Below are 17,287 nucleotides of genomic sequence, written 5' to 3' on the forward strand. Positions count from 1 at the left end.
AGATAGGACCGAACCTACAAACTTGGGATAACGCGTCCGATGCTCTACCAATTGAGCCACTGCGGCGGTCGCTTTCCCGGACACATTATTGAGTATTTATGTTTTGTCTAATTCTGCGACTGTTAGAGAGATGATAAGAGAGAGAGAGATGATTTAGTGCGAAGCTTGGTAGGCATTAAGACTGCTTGACATTTTTGTCTCATCTTCCGTAGGAATCTGAAGAATTTGAGAACTGCCTTCTCCATAGGCAAGAGCTTACCCTTCGAGAATACGCAGCGTGGTGCGAACACAAATCTTCAGTGGTAAGCATCGTGCGAATTTTTTGGAAATATTTCAGGCGTGGTATTAACGAAGTTTCCGACTTTTCGCTTCGGAATGGCCGCTGATGCCTCGCGTTGAGACTGCGGTCGCGGGGAGACGCTCCAGCAAGAAGGGAACGCTGGGCGAGTTAGTATAGATTCATCGTGGCTAACAGCGCGACTAACGCGGACGAAGAGTGCATGAGTGTTGTGTGTCCCCTTCTTCGTCCGTGTTAGTCGCGCTGTTCCCCTCTAGTTCCTGTGTGACGATCCTAGCGACCGTGTGCGATCGCTCACACGTGTACTGCAGCTTGCTTTGATAAAAGAAAAACAGTTTTATACGAAATATTGTGAAATTATTTTGGATCTCATAAACCGTCGTATTAGTGGGCGTTGAAGGCCCGATTACAACTAAGAACAACAGATCTTCCGCACAAGCGGCTGAAGGCGTACGTGTATGTATATATACAGGGTGTCCCAGCTATCACGCAGCACGATTTTAAAAAAGAGGAACGGCGTTACGCGAAGCGAACCTGCTGCATATTGTTCCTAGTACACTGGAGTAGCCACTGCTATTTTTTTTTCGTTCATGAGGTTTAATTAATTAGTCGTAATTACATTTGTAACTCGACAAGTAGTCACCTAATTGTCAAAATGTCAATGAGGCGTATGTAGGCATGTTCAAAGGACATCTAACTGCGCAATTTTTAATAACGTACTAATTACGTGCTCATTTTTTCCGGCTGATAAAGTAAGCCCGCGAAATATGAAAAATAACACGTGACTACGCTCCCACCCGCAAAGGAAACCAGCGCCCTCAAATAAGCTTACCGCGAACAACCGCTTTGCCTGTTGTCCGTTGCGAGAGACAGCGTTCCGCATTTTGGCAAGGGTACAGGTCGGGCGCCATCGATATGCGTGCAATTTCGCTGGGATTCATTCCGTTCTATAGTACGCCGCAATAATCCATATCTCACGGCCGACTGTTCTCATTGATAACGTGGCAGGTGTTCTAATTACGGCCTGACTCTGTAAAACCAAGCGGTGCGTTTCTTAGGCCGGGCAGTGGCAGATAGGGCGATGCGTTTTTTTTTTCTTTCTGGAGTTTTTCCTTGATACTGCCTACCTCATAGGGAGCCTGTTTGAGGGCGCTGGTTCCCAACGCGCGGAACAGTCTAGCCACGAGTCGCTTTTCATATTTCGCGGGCTTTCTTGATCAAGCGGAAACAATGAGCGCGCAATTAGCAGGTTGTTGAAAGTAGTGCAGTTAGATGCCATTTGAACATGCCTACATACGCCTCATTGACATTTTTACAATTAGGTGAGTACTTGTCGAGTTACAAATATAATTACGACTAATTAATTAAACCTCATTAACGTAAAAAATAGCAGTGGCTACTCCAGTGTACTAGGAACAATATGCAGTAGGTTTGCTTCGCGTAACGCCATTCCTTTTTTTTTTAAATCGTGCTGCGTGATAGCTGGGACACCCTGTATATATATACACACACACAAGAACAGTTCAGTTAAAGCAACCATTTATAGCGTGTGCTAACTCTTGTCCGGTAAGTAAATGAAAGTTAAGTACAGCGTTCCTTGTTAGAGATCAAGAATGCTCACTCTTCCTTCGAGCGCCACTTCTTCGTCTTCTACATTCGTAACCGACGACCGTCATATCGGGTTGGTTGGTTGGTCGTTCCTTAGTACTGTGGCGCAACCCACCGCGGGGGATCGGCCATGAAACGGGTGGTACCTTGTTTTAGAAATGATCATATTTATATTCTAAACGTGTTTAGAAGTAGATAGTTTCCGAAATAACTCATTGGCATAATTGGATCGCGTACCATCGTGATCTTCGTCGTATTTCAGCAGTGCGCCGTTGTCCTTTTAGAGGGCGCACGAACATTGCTTCCAGCGCGATTCCCACGCTGCAAAGGCTCCCTGAAAGTCAGCTGCCCTGACTTCTTTCAGAGACACTTTGACAGCCCGTTTGATGGAGAGAACACCGTGAAAACGGGAACCTATCAGGCTTCCCTTGAGCTTAGGGAACAGGAAGACGTCTGCTGGACTCACATTAGAGCTGTATCAGGGCTGCATCAGCCTGAGTAGAGCCTTTAACTGCCCGATTACTATTCGCCAAACAACTGCGCCAATGAGCGCATGCCCCCGGGCACGTGATCACTTATCCGGTCATGGGCTCATGTCGAAGTGCGCACGTGCGCACATAGGCATGCGCTCATGCCCTTTGGGGGCGGTTCTTCGCGTCCAGAGGGCCCAAGACCCCCGAGTTATATGCAGGGCTGGGCAAAGATACTTTGAAATTGTATCGCGATACGATACAAGATACTCAGGCTAGAAATATTTGAGATACAGATACAAGCTACTACAACACTGATTGTATCCGATACGATACATTCCAGTTGTATCTTAAGATACTTCGATACGTTCACAAATTTGATACTATATATCTATATAATGTGGCACTACATGCCTATGCATGAAAAGGTTCGGTCGAAAATGTATTAACTGCGACCAATTTTGATTCATTTGAATTAATGTGTGTTAGTATCTCAAAAGTTTTGTACTTTTTGCTCAAGGTATATTAGTTCCATTTTGAAACAACTAACTGGCGTTTCTTCAGCTGCTTAACATGACAGCACTTTATGCTCTTCGATGATATAGGTTTTCGCTTGTCGCTTTTGTAATTGATGGGAGTCGCTGCTCTGCTTGCCGACCAGCTAGCGGGTTGCCATGTAATCATAAGAACTTCAACAAGAAGCCTTCGCACGATGGTGCAAATACCAACGTGGAGTTCTACCTTGCCCGTAAACGTATTACGGTTTTCGCAATAACGGATCACCGGACAGGTGTACGTCACCAGGAACATGTACCGCCCAGAAACTATTCAGACGTGTTGTACAGTGGCACAAAGCGCCTCAGGACACCGACGCTATTCAGACGAATGCCACTTATAGCTCCGATTACCTGGTGTTTAGTAACAGTAAAAAAATTCAGAGAAGCCTAAATAGGGAAAATAATTATATCTAAGCAAAATAGAAGAGCGGTTGCGTATCAAGCACAGCGAATAAGCATGGGAACACTATACAGGCAGCACCTCCAATAGCTAGTAATAATTGTTGCGTTTGACAGCCCAAAACCACAATATGATTATGAGAGACGCTGTAATGGAGGGCTCCGGAAATTTCGACCGCTTGGGGTTCTAAAACCTAAATAGGAGCAAACGGGCGTCCAGCATTTTCCCTCCATCGAAATACGGCCACCGCGACCTTCGAGTCAGCAGTCAAGCACCATAACCACTAGACCACCGCGACGGGTAACCCCTAATAGCTATGAGAATTAAATTCAGTGCCTATGGAAAATAGCGTCAAACGGCTCATTGGGACGCTCATGAGAAAAACGGAGCATTTGGTATAACAATGTTTCTCGAATATCTTTGCTAACATATTTAAAATGGCGCTTAATAATTTGTGTTAGTAAAATGGAAACTCAATTTCGCGATTTTACTTAGTAGTAAGCAGGATTTTTGTTACTGAATACGCCAGGCGCGCCCAGAAAATTACATATTTGCTCTCAACATTGCCTTTACATAATAACAGTAAATTCAAGTGGACTATAAGTATGTGAACAGTAGCTGAAATGACGCAGAAAGTTAAAAGCAAGAATAAAGCAGAGAGCTTACCTTGGCAGTACGTTAAAGGCATATTGCAGTAAGCAAACCAGAAACAAAACTTGATAGAATCATATGTAATGCACGGGATGGAAAAGAAGGGCAGCTAAGAAAGAACTTCTGCTAACAAATCAAATTAAGATTTTAAAAACTATTTGAATGAAAGAGAAAGACGCCAAGATGGCGGTTGTTATGTGAATGCTTGTTCTGCTAGATCCAGCATCGGTACCGGTGGTGCTATGGCTGTTGGAATATTATTTGCATATAAGTTAATCTTAGTGCATGTAAGTCAAACTTACATCCACGAGATCCTTCAAATCGCCGATGTGTGAAACCTACGAGACGCAAAGCAATCCCCCATGCTTTCATTCTTCAGACTTCGTAACCAAGCACCACGCAAGGGAAACTTCGATAATGACGCTACAGTGGCATCAGAATGTGTGCGAAAGACGCCGCGGGCATTGGAGTACGCGGCACAAGACAGTTGCTAAGTGCCAAATGCCACGGCAGTGACATAATTAAAAAGAAAGAAAACGATAAAACAAAAGGTCGGCTGGCGTACGTTCGTGCGCTTGTCTATCGAGACGACGCGAGCGCCACCACGTGACTCTGCTCCGCCAATAGGGACGCTCACAGCTCATCACCTATCATCGCTGGAAAACTCTGGTGGAAAGATAAATTAATGTCAAGGCCTTTAGTTTTATTTTGGTGACTTAGTGGCAGCGGTACCAGCTTGAGATGAGGCCTTCAGCCAACGTTTATTGTTTCGTACGGTAGTGGTGCGATCGCAGTATCTTGTATCTTAAGATACACGATACATTTTTCAATGTATCGGAAATACAGATACTGATACACGTTTTGCGAGACGTAGCGCGATACAGATACAAGATACTCAAACAGTATCTAAGATAGTATCTAAGATACTTGTATCTTCGATACTGCCCATCACTGGTTATATGGTTATTTCAGATTGCTTCCCATATTATGTTTCGCATTAAAAAAAAAGAAAAAAAAACACCCACGAAAGATCAATGGGTTAAATGGCCCCAGCTCTTCTGCGGCCTCAAATACATGAACGAAAATTGACAATAACTATTTCATCACTGCTTCTGCATTACCACATATCTTTTATTTATTTATTTAATCCTCTTTCATTATAGGCACGAAAAATTGCTGTTTGCTTCCGTTACATCATTGACAAACAAGCGGTAAGATGTTTTTTTATTGGGGCTTTTTCTCCGTATGGCAGCCCGCAGATAAGCGTACGAAAAGCCTCAGGTTGCCTCTTTTTTCTGTGTTCACTGAGCAAGGGCCTGTTGCGTAGTTCTGGATCGATTTCGCTTAAGAAAAGTTGCATTTTCTCCAAAAGTTAGAAGAAGTGACAGATACTTGACGCATTATTACGTGCAGGGGAACTCATGCTCTGTGTGTGTTCGCATATTCGCACTGACACGTAGTCAATGCATGGTACTGTCATTTGGGTCGACTCTACTATTCGTCTTCTTTTCGCGCTGTAGCAATAATGAATCAACACCTACCAGGCCAACTCCCCGGTCTCCTGAATCCGCAGGTGTACGTGAGCATTCTCCCTGAGGAATCAAATAGGAAGAAGATCATCAGCCTGGAATAGAGCAGGAGAAGAGACATTAACAATCAGCCTGTATACCGTGCAAGCAAGTAATAAGGCTGGCAGAGCTGTGCATTAACCATATTATGCACAAGGGGGAATATCTTAGATGAAATCAAGAAGAAGAAATGTGCATGGGCAGGGCATGTTGCGTATAGGCAAGATAACCGGTGGTCATTAAGAGTAACAGACTGGATTCCAAAAGAAGGCAACCGCGCGAGGGAGAGGCAGAAAGTTAGGTGGGCAGATGAGATTAAGAAGTTCGCGGGGATAGCGTGGCCGCAGGAAGCACAGGACAGGATTGATTGGCGAAACATGGGAGAGACCTTTGGCCGTCAGTGGCCGTAGTCAGGATGATGACGCACAAGGGGCACGTAACAGGGCCCACTCCAAACAATAATCTTTTGCGTGATTTGCACTGAAGGAGGGCTGGTTGAGCAGAACAATGTCAACTAAATATTTTAGTGCCAGTTAGCTGACAAAAAAAGTGAAAAAAAAACACTTCAAGCTATCTGACCAAGGCTCAAGTGGCTAGACAAAACAGGTAGTGCGAAGCGAGCGGTGTACACCATGTAGCAAGAACTTGCCCATAAGAACTGAACAAGAAAAATTTGTTTCGATGAGGTAAAAGTTCCTTAATAGTGCTGCTTATTTTAAGTGAAGCTTTTATAACTCGCATATTTCAGCGTCCTACACGAAAAACCGGGCGCCGGCGAGCGTGCAGAAATGCGTCCCTCGAAGGTGCGCCAGTAACGTGCGTATTTATATGCGTCATTTTCCAATAACTCATGCTCCATCGATCGTGGGCTTGTCGGAGATCAGCCGCTTCTGATATGGTAATGTGATCTTTTATCGATAAAGAAAGAAAGAAAGAAAGAAAGAAAGAAAGAAAGAAAGAAAGAAAGAAAGAAAGAAAGAAAGAAAGAAAGAAAGAAAGAAAGAAAGAAAGAAAGAAGGAAAGGTCACGACACGCCAAGCTTCGCTGCCCACATCTTCCCCGATAGAAAAAAGGGCTCCTTGCGACGCAGTTTGGATATAACTGCTCTTGCTACGCGGTTTGGATATATGTTATCTATAGTTAACATGAGCTTAGCTGTTGATAATAAATTTTTCCTTACAGAGATCATTGTCCAAGTCTGTCGTGTCAACGGGGATTGAGAAACTTCAGGTGAGTTGACGCTTCTCGGGCTTCAAGTAAGCGCTAACCCCACTTTTTCTTTGTGACAAAAGATGTTCGCGTTCTTCGACAATATAATAAGGGTTTATCTTGCGCTCGTTATGCTAGCAAGTAGTAGTAACAGCCGGTGAAGTCCTACAATCCGAAGCTACATGTGATCCGTAAGAGCTTTGGCTTATTTCGACCACCGGAATTCTTTAGCAGATGTACAGATGTTTTATTGCAATAGCAATTATGTGGACACTCTCGGCAGATTTTTGCCGTCGCCGTCATGTCCCAGATATGTATATGTATGTATATATATAAAAACGGCACAAAGAAAAATACATTAGGAGAAACAATTTCTGAAGTAGCCGACCGGGAATTCAAAGCAGCGATCCCTCACTCACCAGCGCGCTGCGTTAGACAACTCAACCACACGCCATGTATGCGTCGGCGATATAACGGCGAGCCATTTATGTTCACCATTTACCGCTGGTGGTACGCAGACCTCGGAGGAGCTTGAGCGTGTTTTATATCACGCAACGCTCCTACATTTTCTTTCAGTTTGAAAACTGCCCTTGAGACGCGCACGACAAAGTGGTCCCTTTCTGTACCCACTCGTGATGTGGAACGAAAAAAAAGAACACCGGGCACACCTAGAGTTACTGCATATGCTACCTTTACCTAAAGGTAGCACATACAGTAACTCTAGGTACGCCTTGCGTCAAACGCCCTCGTGTGGCAGGAGACGCAGAGGGGTCACACGACGCGCCGCAGCTTAAAAGAAAAAGAAATATCTAAAAGCGTACGATGTCCATTGTCGACACGCAGTCTTGGCCAATGCTCCAGAGTGAGTATGTGCCATAATTTTGAGCAAACAAATAAACAAACATTGTCGGCACTTGCAGCGCGTTGCTCAAGCACAAAGACGTAACAACTGTGACATTTGTTAGTTCGCGCTTGTCCTGTGTATACGTGTGCGTTCATTTCGGGCGTCCTTCTTTGTGGTTCAATGGCGCGCTGCAAGTATGGACCTGCTTGTCGTTTTTCGTGTGAGATTCCAGTTTCTTGCTATCGTATTCATTGCTTCGCCGTTGCGGCGAAACTGCAGTGCTAAACACACACACACACAAACACGCACACACACACACACACACACACACACACACACACACACACACACACACACACACACACACACACACACACACACACACACACACACACACACACACACACACACACACACACACACACACACACACACACACACACACACACACACACGCACACACACGCACGCGCACACACACACAACACACACACACACACACACACACACACACACACACACACACACACACACACACACACACACACACACACACACACAGTAATGCATAGCGTTTCGTTCAGGTGTGTAGTCCTTAAAAACACCAGCTTCGAGCGCAGCTTCGAGCTCAAGCCGTGTTGCAAATGTAGGGCTGTCTTCAGAATCTGTCATCTGCCGCTCTGCGTAGCAACGGGAAAGCGATGGAAAGGAAAATGATAGGTGTAACCTTAAGAGACAGGAAGAGAGCAGAGTGGGTCAGGGAACAAACGGGGGTTAAGGATATCATAGTTGAAATCAAGAAGAAGAAATGGATATGGGCCGGGCACGTAGCACGTCTGCAGGATAACCGGTGGTCATTAAGGGTAACTGACTGGATTCCAAGAGATGGTAAACGCGGGAGGGGGAGACAGAAAATTAGGTGGGTAGATGAGATTAAGAAGTTTGTAGGTATAACGTGGCAGCAGAAAACACAGGACCGGGTTGATTGGCGGAACATGGGAGAGGCCTTTGCCCTGCAGTGGGCGTAGACAGGCTGATGATGAAGATGATGATGATGAAGAGTAGCAACGGAAACAATCACACAGGACCTGTTTTGAGTTTTCGCGATTATTACATGTTGTGCATACTGGCGAGTAATGAGCGTTTAGTCTTGTACTTGAACTACTTTGTATAGACAACGTCGAGTCGGTTCCGGTGAACGCGTGTTTCATCTTGTCTGCTTAATTCTCGTGGCTTATTAAAGCTACTCGACGGATCTTATCTGTGCAGCAGTCCGTATTGGTTACTTGCGTCACGTCATAATGATCATTGCAGATTCCAGGCGAACGCGGCTACCACAGTCGCTACAGCTTTTCTTGAAAAAGGAAAGTCAATTTTATCAGATGTACGGTCGTGCGCGGCTCTGGAAGTGGAGTCAGCACGAACATTGCCTTGTATACTGCAGTGAGCTGGTAGCCACGGCAGTATAACATAGTGGTGAAATTCATGAACATTAATACCTAGGCGCCTAGGCGCAATAATACCATGACCATAAAGCTGCTCTTGCGTGCGCGGCGCTTCCGTGAGGTGCAGTGCGGCTCGTGAGTCGGGGAGTGTCACCCACTCTGGTTTATGCTTTCATCTCCTCAAGGATGTCATAAATTAATTTTGGCCAAGCGTGTGACAGGGACTGTCGGTAATATATACATTCGTGTGGACACAAGGACAGCACTCACGGCTCCGAGTGGCACTCTTGAGCTTTTAAGCTGTGGGGTCTGTAAAGACGCCGCGCTCATTGAACACATGGAGACAGTAGACGCCGTCGTGCAACAAACACGTGCACATTTATTAACCTGCTTTTACAAACGATGAGCTTGTCAGCCGAATCTAATACATGACTAGTAACACGCAAAGTAACCTCATACAATGCCAATACACAGAAAACATAACACACGCATACTGCCAAACCCCGAGAACCTCGCTGCTGTATATATATATATATATATTATAATATATATATATATATATATATATATATTATATATATATATATATATATATATATATATATATATATATTGTGGCGAAGCAATTGGTACTGTTTAACGGTTGCGCTCTCCAGCGGCTCCTAGTGGGCCGAGAATGGCACGGCTGGACTGGCTGGGGGGGGTTGACGCGACTCGAGGTGGCTGCACGCGATGGCAGTAACGGGCCACGTGACCGGCATAACCGCAGGCAAAGCAGATGGGCCGATTGTCGGGTGTGCGCCATCGGTTCGCCGGGGCAGGTCCCGCCACGTCGCAGGATGCGATTGACGGGGCGGCTGCTGAATGACTGCAAGGGTGGGTTGCAGTCGGGGCCTAGGGATGACGGCAGCATACGTAGCCGGCACGCCCGCTTCGAAGGACGGAGGTCTAGCGGCGGCTTCGGCGTAACTCAACGGCGCAGCCGCAGGGATTGCCGGGTGCGTCCTGGCGACAACCTGAGCGTAACTCTGTGGCGCAGGAGCCGGAGGTTGCTGGTGGTACTCGGGCATCACCTCCGCGATTTCCTGCTCAATCGCTCGGCGGATGGGAGGAAGAAGGTTCGTCGACGACTGTTGAACGTGCGGCGGGTGGGCGAAGGCCATGAGAGAGAACTGGCGTGCGATTTCCTCGCGCACGAATGCCTTCATTTCTGCCAGCAGCGTGGCCTGGTCAGGTATGGCCGCCAAGCCAGCAAGCTCTTCGTCGCGTGATGGAGAGCGACGGGTCATCGAACGTTGCCGGCGGAGCTCCTCGTAGCTCTGGCACAGTGTGATGACCTCGGCCACGGTGGAAAGGTTTTTAGCGAGCAACATGGTGAATGCGTCGTCGTCAATGCCCTTCATAATGTTCCGGATCTTGTCAGACTCGGACATGGTGCCGTTGGCTTTCTTACACAAGTCCAGGACGTCTTCGATATAACTGGTGAAAGATTCACCGGCCTGCTGAGCTCGTTCGCGTAAGCGCTGTTCTGCTTGCAGCTTACGAACTGCAGGGCGGCCAAAAACGTTGATGACGGCGGTTTTGAAATCAGACCAAGTAGCAAAATCGGACGCGTGGTTGTTGTACCACAAACTTGCTACTCCCGCGAGGTAGAAGACTAAGTTGCTCAACTTGCCTGCTTCGTCCCATTTGTTGGGTACGCTCACGCGCTCGTAAATTGCGAGCCAGTCCTCCACGTCTGTACCATCGGCGGAAGGCACCCGTTGTACGGAAGGCACCCGTTGCACACCATTGACACGATACTACCCTATAAGCCGGATCCATCTGATTGCGCGCCTATTTCTGACACAGCCAGGCTTGCTGAAGAGTGTCGCGAGCTTGCAAAGGCCTTTACAACGCACGAACAAGAGCGGCAGAAGAGCCTTCGCGGTGGCACCACCACTTCTGAGTCCACGTTCCTCCCCGGAGCGCTCGTATGGCTCTCGGTCCCTACCACTGCAACCGGCCTCTCCTCAAAACTACTGCCGAAATACGAAGGCCCCTACCGGGTCGTCGAGCGCACATCCCCGGTCAACTACCTGATCGAACCCATCGAACCAGCTTCGGACATGCGCCGTCGAGGGCGCGACATAGTCAACGTGGAGCACCTTAAGGCCTACTATGACCCACTCATAGTAACGAGCTGTTAGGTCGCCGGACGGCTCCCTTTTCGTACCCGGGGTAATTGTGGCGAAGCAATTGGTACTGTTCAACGGTTGCGCTCTCCAGCGGCTCCTAGTGGGTCGTCCTCTTCAAAACGCCGCTCGCGCTCTCGGAGCCCGTGCTTTTGCCTTGACTGTCGCCATAGTGCATTGTCGCCGAGTGCCGTCCAATAAACAGCTTAACAATATATATATATATATATATATATATATATATATATATATATATATATATATATATATATATATATATATATACACATACTGAGGGCCCCCCCTCCAATGAAGGGAGACTTTAGGCTTTGGCTCGGCGGCTGTTAAAAGCACCTTATAAATGATTGTTCACTGGAGAGACGAACAATACGGAAACCATTCGTGCCATTGACGTGTCCTAGCCATGACCATGATGTGTTAGCGAAACAGCGTACTACGATTAGCTAAGCTAATACCCCTGTCCCACGAGTATACGCAGAAACACTTTTACCGAAGCGCTTTACCTAGTCGGAAAACTTTTTAAATGAAGAGCTGTTGCGCAGCATACACGCGGCCCTGACAATAACATTTTAGTGTTTCCTTCTGAACACGCTACCGAAAGCATGGCGCTAGGTTTCAAAAAAAGATCCGGTCAAAACAAGCTGATTTAACTACAAATATGAAACAGAAACGCAAACACACGGGAGTGTCATAATCGCTCAACAAGCCAGAAACTTCAGCAGCGCCTTCGTCGCTTTCTGGTGCGAAGCTCAAGTTTTCCAACATTTGAAGATGGATTGCTCGTAAAGCGGCTGGTCGTTGAAGCGCGAAAACACTGCTGAGAGGGACTCTCTCCGGGTGCTGTAGTGAGGACAGTCGAGCAAACAATAGTCACACGGTGCCATATGCATTCACCTAAGACGATTAAAAGGCGCAAGCCATGTTTTCTTTCTCTGTTGATTGTATTAACACGCCTGCGGCCGGGTCAGTACCTCCCCTACGGTGTTTCAGCCACCTTGAAGTACACCTAACGATATAAGGAGGGCATAAAGTCAAACCTGCCGCCATCTGGACTAATACAACTGAGCTTACTCCTCTTGCACGACAGCAACCGCGTGCATATTTATACCGAGACCTCGACAACTTGGGCCACTTCAGTATAAACACCGTATGCGCGAAAATACACGCGGCAGCGACAAGCGAAGCGATGAGTGGCGTTACAGGCCGTTCGTGCGACCTGTCTAGTGATAAAATTCACTCAGTCGCACTGTTATGGAATTTTGGTATTCGTTGTACACCGCCCGAAAGCGCTATGCGCGACAAGTCAATAGCGAAAAGCCGGAACAGGATGTACGTACATCAGTGACTTACTACTTGTGTTCGCTCTGCGCTACGGTCACGTGCACAGCACGAGCAAATATAACCGAATGTTCATACACGACAGAACAAAAAAGAAAGAAATAACGCGAGACGTTGAGAAATATATTATGTTGCTTTGTACAACAAAACACATTACCTTACATTATACGCATACCGCAGGCATCGCGCCAGTTTCTGTACAGAGTAGCCGCCCTCATGCTAGCAACACCGGAGGTTCGTAGCCAAAGCAGTCGCGTGAGTAGGGTTTGGTAATGCCAGCAACAGCTTGAGCGATGGTGACCTCCGTCGTGTCGCCTGTCTCCATCGCGTGGACATTCGCGCATGTTGGGTTTATGCTTCCTGACAGCGCTGTGATTACCCCGATAAGAGACTGCGATCCCAGACTTCACGTGTCGCAACGTCTACGGCGGCAGAAGTAACGGCTTTGCGCACCTGAATTCACTGATCACTGATAGAGACAGTGCGATCAAATGGGCTGTGTTTTCTGCCTCAAACCCGGCGTTACAGTGCTTGCACGTATTTATCCAACGTTGATCAGACGTAGGAAATCGTTCAACTTTCCAACGACCTCAAACAAAAAGCACACGAGATTTCCTTCCAGTGGTTACCTGGCCAATGCGGGATTAGGGGCAATGATTACGCAGATACAGCTGCATCACATACCAGGAAGAACCAAGCATTCCCATTCCGATTTTAATGGCCGACACTGCAAGGTAGCTTGGTTTGACGGATTGGAACACCCCACATATGAGATATACTAGACTACGTCAAGTGAGTCCTCTGCTGACTTCCATCTGGACTTCATCGACGGGCAGCATCGGTTCTCTATCGGTTGGATTAGGGACTCCAGACTATCTTAAACTGAACACCACGGGTCCGTCAACGTTCACGCAATGCACATGGCACGATCATTTTTGCATTCTTACACCATAGCTATGTGGTTGCCTCCCTTTGTCTCATCTTTATACAGGGTTTTTTTTTTTTTTCTTTCAGACAATTCTATAACAGTCACGCTCCAGTCACTTTCGCACACGTACTTTATGTCGAGGCGGAAATACTTTGCCGCAACAAGAATGACATTGACAAAACTAATTAACAAAACTCATTATTTAACTTTATAATTACTGACCTGAGGGCAGTTGTTTATATTAGAAAGTAGTAGTGCGTGCCAATTTATGGAATGCTGATTTTTTCAGAAATCGCGAAAGTTGCACGTAATTCGAGATATTCGTAAACGATTTCTAAGGACCCCTGAGTTTTATGCTGCACAGAGAAAAAAAAGGTTGATATTGCGGTTTTCTTGAGCACAGCTCGAAAGAAACAGATAAACACCAAACACCACGTGCAAACGAAAGGCGACCCGCTGGCGCAAGTGAGATGACTTGCCGCTTTTCACGAAAAGATATGGCCACGACGCGCCTTCATTCAAGTTTCGCAACTTCCTTGTCCCGGGTTTCCCGGGTAATTCCGGTCTGACGTAACCGAGAAGCCGTGCTTCCTGCGCGCCGGGCGCGATCATTTTTGATTTCGCTTCCAGTTTCTTTGTGTTATCTGTACGTGCTGGTGTGCCTCATAATCGGCTCGAATAGAAAAAAAAAATAAGACCAACTTTTGCTGCCTGTTTTTGCTGCAGGACTGCATCTTAGGTAAACAGGAAGAATCAATGTCGGACTCGGTGGTACTGGAGGAGTCGATGCAGCACTCGATAAAGCAGTCGCATGAGGAAGAACCTGAAGTGGAAATGCATCCTGAAAATGTGGCAGTAATCGGAGGACATGACGACGATTACGACACCAGAGACAGGGTGCCTGAGGTGAGTGTGGCTGGTTGGAATGGGGGGAATTTGTTCATTACCCCCTGCTTGTCGTAACACTGTGCAACCTATGACGCAGGAATACAGGCCACCTTTTGTTGTAGAGGAGCCGCATCACCAAGGCAGAACGCGCCGGCCTAAGAGGGTTAGGCAGCCGGTCGAGAAGCACAACAAAGGAACATGGTCCTACCCAATCCACGACCAGTCTTACTACTACCCGAGGCGCGAGAAAGGTCTGGGCAATGAAACTGCACAGTCACCGAATACGACAGTCGAAATTCCGCCAACGCCGATAGAGGCGGCTGGGCCAATGACAAAGCCAGTTCCCACGACTCCCTCGGCCACGACTCGGAAGTAAATCGCCGCTAGCGAGATCGCCGTGAAGATTTCCAGCAGGAGCAAACCTCATTACCGACAGCAGTTTCGTCCGGCGCCTAATTCTCAGCGTGGTTTGCTCCAACAAACTAGTAGCAACATAGCCGACCGATGCAGTATAATGTTGCTCGTCCGTAGTATTTTTGGTAAAAGATGCTAAATAAAATTTTTGTGATAGATTGTGGAAAATCGCACGGTTGACAAGAAAACTAGCATGCACGGACACTTGACAAAAAAAAAAAACATTCTCGTTTCTTCTTTTTTTGAGTGTGTGCCGTGAGAAGTATCCGCACCCGGGCCTTTATTGCCTCATGAAATGACCGCCACAAAAATTTTAAGAATCCGTCAAGTACGAGCGGAGTTGCGGGGATATGTCGCGCGCTTTAACTCCTTCGTACCAGCGAGCGCGCGGGCACGTCGCGGCATCCCGGGGCGGCCGCGGTAGCTATATGCCGCTCACGATACTCAAATCAGCATATGACCGTAGATTTTGTGTTTATGGTGCGGTCATATGGGTTGATGGCATTATTTATCGAGAGAAGAGCGAGCGATTTCTAGCTGACTGAGAATTAATTGTAAACTCCAGGCCGCCTGCTTCGATATAACGTATGGCTCACATGTTCTGCAGGAGCCTCGAATACCGATCGGCAGCGTTTTTTGACCATGCTGAAAAGTCTTGCATGGCCGCTTTAAAAAAAAAAAGTTGTAAAATGCTAGTAATTGCATCGTTTGTGATCCCCATGTCAACTTCCTACGTTTTGCAAACGTTTCACTGTTACAGAAATATATGAGAGCTAGTAAACGCTGTCGCTAGTACTCAGCGTGTCGGGGTTCGTAATGGTTACTACATGCGTACGTGGCGGGTTAGGAAAAGCTACCGCCTCTATTGGCCGCAGTATATTATGCTGTAATTGTGAAAGTCGTATGAAAAATTTAGGAAAACTATCATTTTCTTGATTATGTCGGAATAACAGTTATATGCTTCGTCATGGCACAAGTATGTGCACGTAGTAAGGTTTAAGAATATGGCTCCAAAACGTCGATTATATTTCTATATTCATGGCTGCTCACCAGTACAACGTGTGCTACCCCCAAAGTGTGCATATATATATAGCCTGAAAGATAGTGTTACAGTATATGTCGCATAAAGCTTTGATATTCTGGATGGACGAATACGTATGTGTGCTCTCGTTTCTGGTTCGTTCATGTCTATATGTAGAGGTTTTTATTTGAAGATGTCATTGTGGTGTGTATTTACCAGAATAATCACATGAAGTAATAAGCGCTCATTAATAAGTGTAACAATGCAATGCAGTTTCCGCAACGGCGTGTCTTGTAGCCCGAGTCGCTTTGGGGCGATAAACCCCGCAAAGCAACCAACCGTACCGTTTCACAATTCTTTAAATGCACAAGCATTTTATTTCGTTTCATTTATTGTACCCTCAGGGCCGAAGCATGACAGAGGGGAGTAGTATCAAACACTAATACAATACAGGTAAACATAAGAAAATAAAGAACGCCAAAAAAGACATCAGGTAAGCTATTAGCTCGCATTCATGTTAGTAACACTTGCGGTTTGCGCATAATTAGACACATCGAAACGTGTCGAGTTATTATGAACCATTTGAAGTGAGTAAATTAGGTTATCATGAAAAGGGTTCCAAACTGAGGCGGCGTATTCCACCTTAGAACGAATGAGTGCTTTGTACAGCGAATTGAGAGCAGGAGGAGCACGTGAAAAATTTCTTCTAAGATACGCGAGTGTTTTGCTAGCGCTATTGACTATGAATTCAATGTGTTCATTCCAGGTTAGTTTGGACGATATAATTACGCCAAGATATCTGTATGATGATACTACTTCCAGAGGAGAATCAAGAATATATGAAACCGTCGTGTTAGCAGATCGAGTTACGCGCATGGCCTTGCATTTTTTAGCGTTTAATTCCATGCACCAAGTTTTACACCAAACAGACACAGCGTCAAGGTCGAAGTGTAATATAGTAGAGCCGTTAGGGCTGGTTATTTCTCGAAATATTGCGCAGTCATCTGCAAATAAGGATATATGGGTAGAAACACAAGAAGGTAAGTCATTAATTTATATTAATGTAGACATTTCTATGTAGACTCAATGAGAAAGCTGTCCGACCGTCTGTCCCTTTGTCACGTCAGACAATTATCGCTATAAGTAAATACACGTAAAAACCGAAATAAACGTTCGCCGCGGTGCTGGAGTTTGAAACCACGCCGCCACGCTCAGAAGACAATTGTCCTAAGCGGTCCTGAACCACTTTTCCAAGTATTAATCAAATGACTCAAGTCGTATGAATTGCACATAAAATTATATATACTATAGTGCAAGAAGATCAGAACAAGCTGTGAGAATTGCGCAGAATAGCTTTAAAAGTTACACATAACTTACTTTTATCGCAAAGGAGGAAAAATCATTCGGTCATTATTTGCGTAGTATCTCTTCATGCTATCCATGATTTCGACAT

General features: G+C 46.1%; 1 protein-coding gene across 1 annotated transcript; it reads left to right on the forward strand.

The window, feature by feature from the left end:
* The first annotated feature begins 213 nt into the window (after positions 1-213).
* Positions 214-14,958, forward strand: LOC119400810 (uncharacterized). Its single transcript, XM_037667751.2, has 5 exons — positions 214-302; positions 5,148-5,195; positions 6,735-6,782; positions 14,238-14,417; positions 14,497-14,958. Exons 4-5 carry the CDS (start codon positions 14,268-14,270, stop codon positions 14,773-14,775), a joined length of 429 nt encoding a protein of 142 aa, XP_037523679.2. The 5' UTR covers positions 214-302; positions 5,148-5,195; positions 6,735-6,782; positions 14,238-14,267; the 3' UTR covers positions 14,776-14,958.
* The last annotated feature ends 2,329 nt before the right edge of the window (positions 14,959-17,287 follow it).

The sequence above is a fragment of the Rhipicephalus sanguineus genome, chromosome 1 (genome assembly GCF_013339695.2).
Source record: "Rhipicephalus sanguineus isolate Rsan-2018 chromosome 1, BIME_Rsan_1.4, whole genome shotgun sequence".
NCBI classification, from domain to species: Eukaryota; Metazoa; Arthropoda; class Arachnida; order Ixodida; family Ixodidae; genus Rhipicephalus; species Rhipicephalus sanguineus.

What these genes read in the sequence shown, in the direction of transcription:
- LOC119400810 (XM_037667751.2), top strand. Translation starts at nt 14,268, where the DNA reads ATGTCGGACTCGGTGGTACTGGAGGAGTCGATGCAGCACTCGATAAAG. An exon ending in CCAGAGACAGGGTGCCTGAG is followed by an intron (nt 14,418 to 14,496) that starts GTGAGTGTGGCT and finishes CCTATGACGCAG; the next exon opens with GAATACAGGCCACCTTTTGT.